We start from the raw sequence: 16,245 nt of genomic DNA, 5'->3' as shown, positions 1-16,245 counted from the left end.
GAGAACACCAGTTGAGCCCAGTTTGTCTGTTGTCTGTTAACCAGTCAGTCTCTGTGTTAAAAAGAAAATACTTAAATTTGCTTAAATTTTAATGCTTGTATTCTAATGCTAACCGTTGCATTTTACTTACTCAAAAAACAAAACAAAACATGTTTTACAAGTTTTTACATGTTTTTAATTGAACAGGTCCCGTAAGAACTCCAGGCATCTGACATTGGCTTTTCTTAGATTGTCGGGTTCAAGTTCCCAGTTATTTCTACAGCCACAGTGCCACCTAAATAAACAGTCCTTACCATGCATCTGCATTCACACAAACCATCTCAGCGGTCTGCCTGCACATCCACATCAAATACTCTTACACACTGGCCTCCGCTGTACTCTTGTGCTTTGACAGCTGACTGCCAGGAATTCGAGATGTCATTTTTACTTACAAACCACATGGGAGTGTTTGAATATTTTTACAAGCATAATCAATGGAGATCAGTGCACGCCCGTATGGTTTTGTAGGCTGTTGTGCCGTGCTTTGGAGTCAGTGTAGTAAATTCACACTAGAAAATATTAAAAATCACTAAGTGGTATCGTCGTCATTGAATGCATGGTGTAAAACGTAACACTTAGATAGGAGTTACATAGTCTATGCAGCTAGCTAGCTGTCTTCAGATTTAAATATATTTGCATAACTGCAGTAAAGATATACCATGGCAACGGGGCTCGTGACCTCTAAAATACTACACAGTGCTTTTATCTTAGCAACGTTGCCTCCACATTAGTCATGGAATCGTGATAAGTTTTCAAGATTTGCATCTGATTAATTTGCTTTCTAACCTCTATCTAATTCAGACCCAGGAACTGCCAAACAAGTCCAGGCCCTTTTGGACTCCTTATATGGTCAAGTTCCAGGGCCAGTGTGAAAGAAGGGGAGTTTTGTCTGATGTTTGAAGGATGCATTGATTTAACACAATTAAAGAACAGGCAAATTTTCTAAATATATCTTTATTTATTTTCCCACTGCTAACTTATTCACATTTCTTTAAATGCTAGATTGAGCACTTGTATAAATGAATGTAACAGTTAATTAGTCTTTAATTGTTATTTCCTTAAGTGGGAGGAGCTACTGCCTATATAGGCGCAAGAGCCCTGTGCAAAATTGTTTCTCAGCGGTTTGATTTAGTTTTGGATCATCATCTTTAAGGTGGGGCTATTTTTCATTTTGTTTTCTATTAAATGTCTTTATCTTCAGTTTGGCTGACCAGTCTGCACTATAAATATGGCGCAAAAATCCACTGCTGTGAAGAAAAAATGGGGAATAAAAAGAGACCAGACTGTGGAGCTGTCGGCAAGCCCGTTGTTTGTGCCTCTGCCGCTCAGCCCTCCCTCACAAATACAGAGAAGGAGAAAAATCCAAAATGTTGTCACATAATATGTATTAAATAACAATCAGACAGTCGCTTCTTTGAAATCTCAAATATCACAGGATCAAGCTTCAAGGGCTACATCCTGTCAGGTTGTCATGGGAACCATGTATCCCTCCTCACTCTGCCACTGTAGTCCATTTAGGAAAAAGCTGCGCACCTCTGATTCCCCGATGCAAAGCTCAAAGCAAAACAAATTGCTTTCAACCTGTTAGATAATATCTGAGCGGGAACCTGCATCGGTGAAACGCGATGGAGCAGACGGCTGTGACATCTATTTAAACAAACTGCAGCCTCGGATATGTGTGGAGGCTGAGAAGGAAACAAACACATCCCATTTAAATTAATGAGAGGCTGCACGCTTGGCCGCTGAATGTTATGATCGCGCTGTTTAAGGAGTGGCTCTGCTCAGCAGATGAACAATATAATTTCACCGAGGTGGTGCGTGCAGGTCTCTTATTACTCTAGCCGCTGTGCAGTATTAAAATTCCCACACATTTCATTTTCAAATGCATGTGCTGCAAATTTAGGCAGATGGGGACACATCCCAAAATGGATAATGTGGGCCTTAAATGGATTTTACCTGCTTTACCCAGCAATTGCACTGTGCAGCATTTTTGCTGTTGCTGTTTTCTTGCTTATTTTCACTTGATTACAACTTAAAAATCCAGTGGCTAATTTTTTTGGGTTAAACGCAGTGCATGTTATGTGTGCAAGCAGCATCTCTGCATGGCTCAGTCCTCGGTTCACCTGCAGGAGGAGCTGTGTCTCGCTGCAGCTTATCTGGAGCAGCAGAGAGATATCCCTCTTTTTCTCCTTCAGCGGCATGAATAATATCCCCAGAGCTGGAGAGAGAGCATATCAAGAGGCAAACAGGAAGGGGAGAGAGAGAGATAGAAGCCTGTGTGACAGATAAGATTGTGGCACAACTTGTCTTCCTGACTGCACCGTGAGCTGGGGAAAGAGAGGAACAAGTGCACCAGAGTGTCAGGCAAGGCTGCTGCCTGCACACATAAACACTCACAGACACACACACACACACAGAAAAAGACAGACCCCACAGCACAGAAGCACCAGAAGGAGTTCAGAGAGAAGACTGACCTCAAAAAGGTACAGTATGACTGTGTGCCTCGAGCTGAGCTGAGCGTTTCTCCTGCACCAGTATCCCCACCCTTACACTATATTAGCAAATCGCTCACCTGATGCTCAACTTTGTTTTGCAGGTGGATTGGCAGAAGTTTTGTCTGTGCATTCCCTCGGATGCTATGGCTGTCCTCCAACTGATCGTCTAGAGGAGTTGAAGAACTTGTCTTGTGATTGCAGCCTGAGGTAGCATGGAGGAGCTGTCGACGAAAGACAAGGAGCTGATACGAGGCAGCTGGGAGAGCCTGGGCAAGAACAAAGTTCCTCATGGTGTCGTCATGTTCTCCAGGTAATCTTCTACCATGATCAGCACGACACAAAAGGAGGCTGTTGTTTATTTTTTTGTGCTGGAAAAAAAGACATACAAATATAAAAGCACTCAAAGCATAAGTGATAGGACTGTGTATTGTTGTTGCCTAATAGCAGCAGTGTAAATAAATGTAGCACAGGTGTATATCCTTTCCTGCACACTTTCCACATGCACCACGGACCGGAGGCTTGACTTGTTGCTTGGCGACAGACTGCAATAATCCTGCAATTTACTCTGAGACAGCTGCTGCTAAATCAGACAGGGGAGATGTGTGGATGTTTGCTTTGTAGATTGATTTTTATCCCTCTGTGAATATTTGAGGCTACGCCATGTGTGTACACCTATAGAATAGCGTTGTATTTGTCTGTGGTAGACTGTTTGAGCTGGACCCTGCGCTCCTCAATCTTTTCCACTACGGTACAAACTGCGATTCCACACAGGACCGCCTCGCCAGCCCCGAGTTTCTGGAACATGTCACCAAGGTGAGCTCTGTTCACCGCATTAACCAGCACAAGCACACAGACACGTTAAAGTTTAGTTTGTGCACAGTTGCGATGGCTCTCTGTTTCTCTTGTGGCCGTGGCCTCAGGTGATGCTTGTGATCGACGCGGCCGTCAGCCACCTGGATGACCTTCACTCCTTGGAGGACTTTCTGCTCAACCTCGGGAAGAAGCATCAGGCAGTGGGAGTCAGAACGCAGTCATTTGCCGTAGGACCAGCATCTTATCGCACAACTCTGCCAAAGCAATTTCACGCGAGAATGAGCCGTGAACACGTTCTCTTTTCTTTTTTTTTTCCCTGTGTGTTTTGCAGGCGGTGGGTGAGTCCCTTCTCTACATGCTGCAGTGCAGTCTGGGCCCGGCCTACACGGCACCGCTGCGTCAAGCCTGGCTCAACATGTACAGCATTGTGGTAGCAGTGATGAGCCGAGGGTATGCCGAGAATGGCGAAGACAAGGCCGACTGAGGCGCCAGTAGTTGTCAAATCATCAAGTTGGTTGCCATGGAATAAGGTTGTGTAACTTGCAGCATTGTGGCTTTAGCTGCTGTACATTTGCTCTGTGAGTGGGGTCGCATAGCGTAGCGAACGTGTGATATAGTTACACATTTTTCAGTCGGACCAGCGAGTCACAGAGCGTGTTTTCTTTGCTGTGGATGTTTAGCTACCAGGCAGTGCTGTTTGTACAGTTTCAGAGTGTGAGTGGACTGTAATCTGAATGCCTCACACTGAGAAGAAACACTTGGGAAACTGTGGAAGGGTTTTTTGTATATAATGGCTTTGATATATTTACTCAAATGATAACAGTGACTGTAGTGGTGTTTGTGGTGTATCTTAAAAGAGTTGCACACTTGTGAAACACGAGCTGTTATTATGATTAGACATCACACACTGCTCAAACTGTGATGGTTACTGTGGCCAGCAAGGGCAGCTCTTTATCTAACTGGAACACAGTGATACTTAACAGAACGTGTGGGACAATGCAATGTGATTTTACAGAAGAATATCAAAACTGTGTGTTTTTTTAAATCGATATTACATTTCATGTATTTTGAGTGACTTTGTCGTTTAACTTTTAAGCTGCTAGGATGAAGAAAAAACAGTTTTTTAACATTTTATTCAATAGATTCCTGACAGGAACTGTTTTACTCTCTCTGATAGCTTTCTTTAGTTATCCACGACTGTTAAGGCGTCCAAGTGCACCTTCCTCGACGCGGCGTGCGATGCGCTCCTCAGTCGAGGGTGTGAGTATTTCAGTAAGCTTCTGATGACTGTTAAACTAAACTTTAACTAAAAGACTGTTATATGACTTTAGGAGACTGAAAGTAAAATGGCATCTTGGAGGACTTGTAACATCTTTGTTCCTTGGCTATCAGTTTCCAGTTAATCTTAGTGTAAAGTAGTAATGGTGTATTGTAGTTGCTTAACTTATTAATGCTTATTAACTGCGACGATGTGGGTACAAATGTACTATTACCTCAGCTTTACAGGTGACGGGGATCAGTGGCCTGTGTTTCTCCAACTTAAGAGGTTCTGTGAGGACGTGAAGGAAATAAATATTTGTTTTGACTTCAGAAACCAAACAAACTTAAGTGATGGCAATTTTACATTTAAATTATTGACACAAAACAGATGATACAGAGAAACTGTGCTTGACTGTATGTATGTGTGTAGTATTTATGCTGCCATAACGCTGTATGTATCATCAGTTATTTACATCTATAGCCAAGTAACTTAGCAACAGTGTGCCAAGTATAAGATAATAACACCACACAACTGTAAATCCAAGCTGCTGATATGTGTTTTTCCTCGCTTCAGTTTATATTTACAAAGTTTATTTTTATATTCTGAATTGTATGTGCAGTGAAAGAGCATTGATTTTTTTCCTTGTCATATACAATATGACCTTCAGATACATTGTACTGTGTAGATTTCGGATAATGAACCCAATACAAGAAAACAATGTGGCAAATCTGTTACTTTTAATCAGGTTTCAGTTCAAAGAATAGCAGATATATAACAGCTATATTAAAAAAGATGTGTAGTTATTATAGAAGAGTATAAGAACAGGGCTTTTTTATTAATATTATGTGTTTAGTCTGTACTTTCCAGGCTGCAGGTGTAATGTTTGTACCCTGGTTATGTAGGTGCTGTGTTTATTGTCTTTCTTTTCTTAGTCTCAGTACGCAGCCCTATGCAGGTTGTTGTTCTTCGTGTTTTTAATTACCCGACAGTAAGTATTTTCAGCTGGCACAGCTGGCGTCTTTTTAACATCCAGATGTGTATATATTAGCTGTCTCACTGTCTACCTCATCATTATCAGCTGCTACTCAACAGCGATGACTTCACCTAGTTATCCTTCAACCAAAAATGATTATTACAGTTAATACAAGCACACACTCTTTGTAAACTGGATTCCATCTTAAACTTTAAATATGTCATGTGCTTACTTGAGGCTAAATAAAGTGATCTGTGGGTATTTTACTGCTTATTGAAGTCAGTGTGTTTTCCTCCTTGTCTTAAATGTGTTGTCACGGACTGATTACGATCGCAGCACAGCGGTCAGGTTTTGAAATCAGTCACACAATGCCTGATTTGCTTCCCACTGACAGCCCATCTCTCAGTGTTACATAAGATCCGAGCGTCGAATGGCTCATCGCCCCCCTGGCTTCCGAGACGAGGGTGACTTCAGCCCACTTACTCATGCAACTGCACAATGTCACCTCAAGTATGTTTTCAGAATTTCACAGTTTCCATTGTGTTCTTCACAATTTGGATCAGTTTATCTTTATTTTCCTTTATGCTTTCCTTCAAAAACTGGTAAAACTGCAGATTTTGGATGCGTTTCTGCTTGAATATCAGCTAAAGCCAGAGTGATCAGAGGAGTGGGGGCAGGCAGGAGGGTTATGATGATTTACACACATATCAGCTCATTTCTCTTTTTTCTGTTGTGTCACTGTGAAAGTCGCTGTCTGCTCGGCTGATGGTGGAGCAGCTGACTTGGAACTTACCCGTCTGTCTGCACTGCCAACAATATCCTTACCCTCTCTGCAAGAGTCTGCTGGATTTGTGTCGGCCTCTTGCTCTTGCAATATAAAAACCAAAACTGAACTTCATGCTCTCTCTCATCCCCTGGTAATGCATTGCAACAAATTTCAATAAACTCACATTGACTATATGTTTATTTCCTTTATGGTTTAATCCGGTTCTCTGCTGCTTCAGACTAACCTTGTAGCTTTTTGCTCTGAAGGCTGTCGTCTGGGTAAAAAAAGTCTGCGAGAAAAGACAACATACATATTTTTAGAAAGTCTGCAATGTGTTTTGGAACAAAAAAGGGGGGGGGGGTATTCATCGTTGTCATGGCAACTGTAAGGTGATGGTTGTATATATGTGCGTTTGAGCGAGCGCATGTGTTTGTTTTTGATGAAGGAGGAAAGCGTTGCATTGCTCAATCACTCACTCATCGCAAATCCTACAGTGGAGAGGAGTTGACAGTGACTGTGCATGTGAGCTCGGGCTAATAAGATTTGCTCCGATGGCTCTCTGGGAGACTGCAGCACAAGTCTGCCAAGCAGCCATCACAAGCATGAGAATGAGCTTTCTGTCAGCAGCTGCTGAACAGCTACTCCTACTAAGAAGTAGTCTTTGAATTCCCTTTTCTGCCTGTCTATGGATCAGGCTCAGTCCTATGGAAGCTGTAGAGAGATAATCTAAACAGTCAAACCTATAGTGTGACTAGAAAACAGATGGGTACTGTAGTTTCTCAAACAGGATAGTGGATTTATATGGGACTGTTTGTAGCTGTTGAACAGTACAACTTGGGTGTACTACATCTTATTTATACAGGATTAATGAACATCAGCAATGGAATTTCCGATGTCTTCTACAATTGGTAGTCCAGAAATATGACAGAGTATATTTTGAAATGGCAACCTTCATGGCTGAAAAATTAAACCAACTGTCACTAATGGTCTTTTGAGTTGCCTCCAAATTCAGTCCCCGCAGATCCACATATTTAATGTTATAGACTGTATATAAAAGATGGACTTGGCCATCAACCATTTGTTTCTAATGGTGAAGTCTCATTTTGAGTCCTCACTGTTAGCATTTTGGCTGGTGCCATGTTGGCTCTTTTTATCCAGAAAAGGCCACATCGGGAAAAAGGGTGGAGTGCTGAGTCGGCAACTGTTGCTGGGAAGTTTGGTTAGCACAATCATCTCTAGGGTTTACAGAGAATGGTCTGACAAAGAAAAATATCCAGTGAGCGGCCGTTCCCTGAGCCTTGTTGATGTCAGAGGTCAGACGAGAATGGTCTTACTCCTTTTAGATGATAAGAACCGCTGAACCACTTGTCACAACCAAGATGAATGCACATTTGCAAACCTTGAAGCAGATGGGCAACAGCAGCAGAAGATCACAGTGGGTGCTACTCCTGTTAGCTAAGAACGGCGAACTGAGGCTACAATTCACACCAGCTCACCAAAATTGGATAACCGAAGACTGGAAAAGCATTTTCTGGTCTGATGAGTCTTTCTGCTGTAACACTTGGTTGCTAGGGTCATAAACACGAAAGCATGGATCCATCTTGCCTTGTATCTTCTATATATATCTCTATATTTTCTTGGCATATTTTGGGCCACGTATGTCAACTGAGCATGATTTCCCCGTTAACACCTAGTGTATCATATTTAAGACAAACTGTTGAGTTGAGTTTTTGAGACTTCTGCATTATCAGTGTGATTTTATCCCCCCTTGTAATAGATAAATAAAGAAATAGCTGGTGTAGTAAATATGACACAAATTAAAAGTCTTACAGAAATTCAAATTTAATTAATTTTTTAAAACAAATTTGTCAGATAGTTCAATAAACTCTTCATTTTCAAAACAATTGAATTTTCAGGCCATCATTTAATATTTCGGGCTTTAAAGAGTTAAACCTATCCAAGTATTTTTTCTGACCATGTCCATCCGTTTATGACCACAGTGTGCCCATCTTCAGATGGCTGCTTTCAGCAGGTTAATGCGCCATGTCACAAAGCTCAGATCATCTCAAACTGGTTTCATGAAGATGGCCTTGGCATTTACCCGGATCTCAATCCACCTTTGGGGTGTAGTGGAACGGGAGCTTCACATCATGGCTGTGAAAATTTTGTGTGATGTTATTACGTGAAAGGATATATTACCCATTCAGACTATATGAAAGTGTAACCCCATTAGTTTACAAGTGTTTTTGTGAGTTTCTTCTTCTTCTTCTACATCATCAATGTAGAGCACACCTTAAGTCCTAAATAAATTGCACAACATTTTTAAATGGAGCAAATATGATACAAATTTAAACATATATATGCAAATTAATATTAATTATTTCTTTAATTTGTCACAACATTTTTTGAAAATTTGAATTCTCTGGCAAATTATTTATTATGTAGGGGGTGACCTCTTTTTGTGACATCAAGTCACTTGACATTAATGCTGTAAGATACTTCAAATTTGGTATCAATCCAATACCAAGTAAATACAGGGCCAGTATTGCAGATTCCAATACTGATACTGTTAACCAACAGAGGCAGGGGAGGGCAGTGTGTCATGATTTATGAAATGAATCATCATCAATTTGCAAATTCTGAACACATTCTGAACAAATCACTGTGATTTTTACTTTTTACCACACTTAGTTAACACCTTTCAGCTATTCATGTATTTTGAAACAGGTTTTTTTTTTTTAGATCTGGAATTTAAATGTGCCTGTTTCCAAAGCACTTTGGTTCGGCTTCTGTTGTTTAAATGCGCTATAAATAAAACACAGTTTGCTGTCAACACAAAAACATTCAGACATTTTTCTTAGTGCATATTCAACACAGTTCAGTGGGATACATACTGAACTTAAAGGATAGAAAAAAGTATTGATCCTGTCGTGCTAGTATTGATGACCAATACCGATGTTGGTATCGATCCCATCAATATTTGGATCGATCCGCCCACCTCTACTTCACATTTGTTTGGCTTCCTCAGCTTAGATGTCTGGGTCTGTGAACTGGGCTCCCTTACTGTGTTGGTGTTGTTGCATTATAATGCCAAATCCAAAATGCATGCTCCTGCAAAACCAGGTTTGCCAGCAGCAATTTCCGGGCTCCGACACAATCTGTGTATGCCCTGAAACCCTGAGTGATTTGCATCCTTGATGCCAACAAATGTTATGTAAAAGAAATGTATTGTAGACCTCTCCAGCCGTATAAGACTTTCCCTGTTTGAAACATTGCCTCAGTTGGAAAAACAGTCAGCAAAGGGTTTAGTCTGAAAGTAGAGAAAGACACTGATGTGACTGAATGTTGAGCAGCTGCTAACAGGTCCTTGTGGGGAGTTGTGCTCTCAGTTATTCCAGGGTCAAAGAGTGAAAAAGGTTCACCCTTAAACCAACATGGAAAACAAAAGGTCTCTACGGTGCTATTAAATTTGAAACTTAATACTGGACAAAAACCATGTTTAGAAGAAGATTGTGAGAAGAGCTGGAAAGTACAGCCACTAAATCGACATTGTGGTAATTGTGTTTTGCCAAGGGGAACAATGAACGCTCTTATATAAGTCAGTTGGATACTATAATATACTCTAGGGGACTTAAAATACTGACTTTTTGAGCTGCGTTTGTATGTTGACTCAAAGCCATATGGGAGTGACAATATGGTTGCAGCAGGAGGCAGAGACATTTTCTATTCTAAGCATCTGGACAGGGGAAAGCAGATGGCAGACCACAGGCCCAGAGGAATTCACCTTTCACTGAGAATCATGCCATCAGCAGTTGCCACAGGTGACGACGGAAATGTCATCCGTGGCATTTCCTCTCTCTGTCTTCTTTTGTGACTGTGCAATGAAGGAGTATCGTGCACGGTGGAAGTCTGGTATTTTTCCACTCTGCAAACTGTTTCGTACAGAGAAATTCAACCAATCCAGTCAGTGCAAGATGGTTCATACATTTTCATTATTTTGATGGAAAAACATCTTTAAACAGCACAAAAATTTCCACTGTGGTTCGATTATGAAATTTACTCCCATATCCACACTCTGATGTGGTTTCAGGGCAAGTGAGCTCTCTAGTATGTACAGGTAACTGTCCAAAAAGTCATTTGTGTGAAGACGTTCAGTAAGGGTAATAAGCCTGGAAATGAGAAGAGACACTGTTATCAGCTGGTAGATTTTAAATGAGTAGCTTAACTTTTTACACAGTTTCCTCCCAAGAATTAGATGGGATACTGGATGGGTCCATTAAAGCTGCCCTTACCTTAGTTTAACAGAATAAGAGCAGATGATATCCACATTATTTTCTAACATAAATAAAAATATTTCCTAAATATCAAATGAACATTTGAAACTAGTGTGCAAAACATGTCTTTGCACATTTCCTAAAGGAATCGTATTCTTACACCAGCGCACTCACAGCGGCTCTTCCATTTTCCACATGAAGTCTGACTCACTGTGTCTGAAAAAGCTTCCATCACAGACCACAGCAGAGAGTAACAAGAAGTTCATGGCACAAGATGAGTGGATTGAGCTGAATTAATTTTAATCTCAGATCACAGCACTTCACTTATAACAGATGAAAACTCATTAGCCTGACAGAGATCAATCTTAAACACAGTCTGCCCCTAAACCTCAGACTTCTTGGAGATAATAACAGCCCACTTTTACAGCAGAATAAAATCTGAAATAATGTACTTATGATACACATATTTTATAAACGAAGAGCAAAAAGCATCGGGCACGTCTGGAAACCCAATAGACCTCGGTTGGCCAAGCTGACTGCATATGAACAGACATGTCCGGATGCAATAAAACTAGTAAAGCATGGGAACGGACAATCCCTCCTTGCATGGCCATTAGAGCTAAGAATACCCTATTAGTTTTTACTTTGTATTTTTCAAAGGAAAGCGCATTTAATGATCTGTGAAACAAGCTTCTGGAAGAGAAAGCCATGGGACATGTTTGCAGTTTGGAGACAGAAATTTTGAGATGCTCTTTGATGTTGTGTTTTTTTAAACTTCATGATCCTCTGCAGTGGCCACTTCATCTGCGCTCTGCTGCTAGCTTTCATCTACTTTATACAGCATAAGCTACTACAATTAGATTCCCTGTAAAATGAGCAAAATACATTTCATTTTATGAAAAAACGTGCCATTAATGTTATATAAAGCATGACTATAAGTATATCATGATACATTCTCTCAGACAGAACAGAAAACCGATTATAACTTACTCTACTTAACAACAAGGAGCTACCTAACCCATAGCAGTCACTGTTAATCAAAGACAAATAAACATTTAGAGAACCCCGTCATACATACTGTATGATCCAAAAATAAAGTAACCGAGGAATAAAAAGGTCTTGATTGAAATCAGTGACAAGGCACAAACAAGTACACAATACAAAATATTGATACAACTACAAGCCACACGCTCATTCTTAACCTCGCAATCAACCATTTTTATGACATTCACTTGCTTTCTTATTCTACAGCTTTTGATCCCATCACTTGGTCTTCAAGAACAGATGAGGTTTGTGCAGTGGTCAGTGATCTGTTCGTCTTTAGGACTTCCTGTCCTACGAGTACGCAGGATGATGTAAGCTTTGAATGAATGGATGACAGCTGAGCCAGTTAATATGTGATATATTCAAAAGCTCTAGATAAAGATAAAGGTAGAGGACCTCGTGTGCAGATTGACTGTTAATATCTTAGTATAATAAGCTCACATTGTATGTTTGTTTTATTCTGAATGAAGGACGCATTGGCTGTTAAAAAAATTGAGTTTTGGGTTTGTTACGATTTTTATCTCTTGGTTGTTTAGTCCATGCAGCATATTTCAGGCCATGCTGGATTGTCACACAATAAGGGCGTTTTTTTTTTTTTTCCCCCAAGGCACAGCAAAAGACATGAGTAAGAAATTAACATTCAGTCACATGAGAAAATCTTTTACCTGCTGTAAAGAGGATTTAAAAGAAAAACAAAAATAAAAAAACCAACAGATTGACACAAAAACATGAAGTTTAGCACATATGAAATGCATACCTCATTTAGACGATATATAATTAACATGCAGTGACGTGTTACATAGCATATGTCAACTGAAAACAGCATGATAGTGCTTTATTTTACTGTTTGTCTTTGCAACATAACAAAACCTAATTTTAGCAATGAACTATTTGACCAACACCCCCCCCAAAAAAACTGGAAAATTTTATAAAAGCTTTTGATTTTTTTTGGTAACAATACTTTTTTTCTGCTCATTTTGTTTTTAATTTTCACAACTAAATAAATGCAAATATAATGGCTTTAGTTGTAACACAGAGTGTAGTTATATCTCAAACAATTAGCAAAACCGAATAACTTCTTCTGGAGATTTCCATGTTGCTCTCCTGCAGTGACAGAAAATAGACTCCATGGCATATTTGGAAAATGATGTAATTTTAGGATGTGCTTCTATTATACTCCATGTCTTCACAACTTAAAGGAACAGCTTCACATTTTACAAAACACTTTCTTGCCTGCACTTTGATGTATATATTAGTACCATAGCAAGTTAGCTTAACTTAGCAGCAACACACCACAAAGCAAAGTCTCTGGTTTAAAACCAATTTTGTTATGGGCTAAACTAACAGACTGCTAGCTATGCACAATGTTATACGGTCATGGTAAAAATGAGGTAAATACAACCTTAGATGATCTACAACACATGTCATATTACACTCAATCGTTACTGATTAACAACAGCAAAGCCAAAATGCAGAAGCAGTGTAAGAAAGTACACACTTACTGTTTCCTTAGGAATTAAAAGAGAAAGTAGCAGCCAGGTCTTGCTAATCAAATGCACTTGATTGACTGATTGTCAGTAAGTCTGACCAACTCGGTAAAAGCAGAAATTTTGACAGTTTGCTGGTCTGGAGCATTCAGATGTGTGCTAATGCAATGCCAAGGAGGAAAGACATTAGCAATGACTTTAGAGAAAGAACTATTGCTGCCTGTCAATCTTGGAAACGTTAGAAGTTCATTTCCAAGCAATTTAAAGTCCATTATTCTACAGTGAGAAGTGGAAAACATTTAAGACAGTTGCCAATCTTCCCAGAAATGGACATCACAGCAAATTCAACCCAAGGTCAATCAGAGACACTGTAAAAAACGCAAGAGCTACATCTCAGAGTGACCAAGTAGAGCTTCTTTGGAAGTGTTGCCAGGAGAAAGTCTCTTGTTTCTAACAAGAACATGGCAGCACAGCTTAGATTTGCCACATTGCTTCTGAACAAACTGCGAGACCCCTGGAACGATGTCCTTTGAACAGATGAGACTAAAGTGGAGATGTCTGGCCTCAATCCACAGTGAAAACCAACCACCTCAACTAATCGTAATGGAGGGATGAGGATTAGGGTTTGCTTTGCAGCTAAAGGGATCTGGGTATGTTAGAGTCACATATGAGGCCATCTGGTCGACAGCTAAAGCGCAACCAAAAATGGTTTGCGCAATAGGCCAATGATCCAATACAAAGCAACAAATCTACAACAGAATGGCTGAAAAAGAAAGGAATCAGTGTTGGCCCAGTCAAAGACCAGACCTCAACCTGAATGAAATGCTGTGCATAAATTAATACCTCAATAAACTGAAACAACTCTGTAAAGAAGAGTGAGCTATTATTTCTCCAGAATAATATGAGAGACTGATGCCATCGCATGGAAAAGGATGACTTCAAGATATTGCTGCTAAATGTGCTTACCTTAGTTTCATGACATGGATTTAGTTTTCCAGAGGACTGCTTCTGCATTTTGGCTTAGATTTTGTTAAATAAATAATGACTTGTTGTAATATGTCTTGTGTTGTTCATCCTAGGTTGTATTTATCCAATTTTGTTACCTTGTAAAGACATAACTTTTTTATTATGTCCTGATAAATAAAACCTCAGAACTGAAAGACATTTAGTTTGTTTTTGCCATGACTCTGTACCCAACCAGTGTATACAAATGTCTCCTTGGGGCCAAGAGATCTAAATTTAATCATCAGAAGGTAAACTATAGGTTTTGTAAGGAAAACCAAGTACCTGCCAATTTTCTGTGTAGACTAATCCAGACGCTACTCTACAGTGCACCTACTGCACATGCATTCTTTAGGTGGACTTGAAAAAAAGTATTATAGAAATAACTACTTACCAGGGTGCCTGTGTGTGTCTACAAGTGAAGACAAGATTCTTGGCATCAACACCCCACAAAGTTACTGGTTCTGCCTGTAGGCTAGCCCTTTCTCCATGTTTCAAGTCCCCAAGTTTCAGTAATGTTACACAAAGACTTAACAATGCTAACAATAAAGTGAGTTTGATGTTTAAAAGTACTTTCCAGTCTATACCCTATATAATGCCCTCAGAGTATCTCGATATGCCTAACAGAAAATTAGTGCACAATCAGTGGTCATTAGCTCCAACCTGTGCTAAGCTAAGCTAACAGGCTACATGCTTTATTTTCTTACCAAGCCGTGGGCAAGAAAAGAGATAAGCAGATTTCCAAAAAGCTCAAGCTATTCCACTTTGACCATATGTACAGTCGAAACATAATTAGGTAAGGTTTTGATTAAGATGAGACATCTCTGCAAATCATTGTACATCCTCCCGCCCCCAACCCAAAGCACAATATCAATGACACCAAAAATACTGTAGCAAAAATATCAACCTTATATTGATAATAGTTACAACAAGCTTCAGGTTGAGTCAAGCTGCTTGCGCCTCCGTTTAGAGCGTACATATATTACAGTACATCTCTGAGTTACATTTGGCCCTCCGTCCGTCTGTCTGCTCTCTCACTGCAGATGGCTTCACAACTAGCTGCCCTCACCCTCAGCCTTGCCGAGCTCCGCTACAGAGGAACCAGATATCACCTATGCCCAAACCCCTCTGTCAGTCTGTCGGGGCAAGCCTGCTCACACCACCCACTCTGATGGGAGCTTTCGCCTCCACTCATTTCCAAGCGGCACAGCATGAATAGAGTGTCACTGACTGAAACCCTAATGCATTTCTATTCCAGTCTGCATTACTTGTAACCTTTTTAATTTGCAAATAAGCCATAGAAGAAGACAGAGTCCGTATCAGCATCTGATCATTTAGCTAAAAGAATCTGTACATTTAGCTTGATGTTATGTTCTGTTGAGCTGTGTCTGATGGGTTTGGCAGATTGTTTAGGCAAATGGCTTTCTTCTGCAACGGTGATGTTTATGAGCATTTAGCTCCTGTATTCTCAGGCTCCGTTACTCTTCAGGCTCTTCAGCCTTTCTAGCAAGCACAGTCTAGTCTCAGAGTCCGAGGCAGCAGCGTAGTTGGAGTCTGAGGTCAGTGGTGAAAACGCAGCATTGCGGCATTTAGTAATCTGTGTTCTTCAGCTGAAGGACACGTAGAAGTCAGTTTTGGGCGGAGATTTGGTGTTACTGGTAGCCCATGGAGCTGTCCATGAGCGTGGTGGAGCAATAGAGGTCTGGTGGGTCTTGGAGCTCAGTCTCACGGGTCTGGGTGTGTTCCCCCTCTCCTTCTTCTTCCTCCGCTGGCCCACGGTTTGAACTCTGAGAACTGGCCAGGGCGCCATAGCTGTGGTGGGCTGGGGAGGGCATCGGAGTCAAAGCCAGCTCTGGCTCCAGCAACACAGATGCCACAAAAAGCTGAGGGAAGCAGATCAATGCACATTTTGGAATTGTGTCACCCAGTAAATCACTTTATTCACAGGCAGTGTGTGCCTGGTTTGAAATGGAGATAAACAAGAGACCTTTCACATGCTATAACTTTATTTAACCACTAATCTACCCCACATGGAGATGGTTCATCAAAAAGCTCTTTCAACTTCTTTCTCCTGTGAACTAACAGTTCAAA

At 40.5% G+C, this 16,245-nt stretch overlaps 2 protein-coding genes across 4 annotated transcripts in view; one reads left to right on the top strand and one right to left on the bottom strand.

The window, feature by feature from the left end:
* The first annotated feature begins 2,247 nt into the window (after nucleotides 1-2,247).
* Nucleotides 2,248-5,830, top strand: ngb (neuroglobin). Of its 2 annotated transcripts, XM_031759651.2 has the most exons (5): nucleotides 2,248-2,522; nucleotides 2,636-2,844; nucleotides 3,239-3,347; nucleotides 3,455-3,574; nucleotides 3,679-5,830. In XM_031759651.2, exons 2-5 carry the CDS (start codon nucleotides 2,747-2,749, stop codon nucleotides 3,829-3,831), a joined length of 480 nt encoding a protein of 159 aa, XP_031615511.1. In that variant the 5' UTR covers nucleotides 2,248-2,522; nucleotides 2,636-2,746; the 3' UTR covers nucleotides 3,832-5,830. The 2 variants fall into 2 exon arrangements, with proteins under 2 accessions (XP_031615511.1, XP_039459050.1); XM_039603116.1 differs by having other exon boundaries at nucleotides 3,455-3,811.
* Nucleotides 5,831-10,904: 5,074 nt separating this feature from the next.
* tmem63c (transmembrane protein 63C) overlaps nucleotides 10,905-16,245 on the bottom strand; it is a 37,500-nt gene continuing 32,159 nt past the window's right edge. For both annotated transcript variants that reach the window (XM_031759636.2, XM_039602967.1), the window contains exon 23: nucleotides 10,905-16,037. In XM_031759636.2, the coding sequence (XP_031615496.2) occupies nucleotides 15,807-16,037 (231 nt within the window). In that variant the 3' untranslated portion in view covers nucleotides 10,905-15,806. The remainder of the gene's footprint in view (nucleotides 16,038-16,245) is intronic.

This window comes from Oreochromis aureus, linkage group 19 (assembly GCF_013358895.1).
Source record: "Oreochromis aureus strain Israel breed Guangdong linkage group 19, ZZ_aureus, whole genome shotgun sequence".
Classification (NCBI taxonomy): domain Eukaryota; kingdom Metazoa; phylum Chordata; class Actinopteri; order Cichliformes; family Cichlidae; genus Oreochromis; species Oreochromis aureus.
This window is presented reverse-complemented; position numbering and strand designations above follow the sequence as displayed.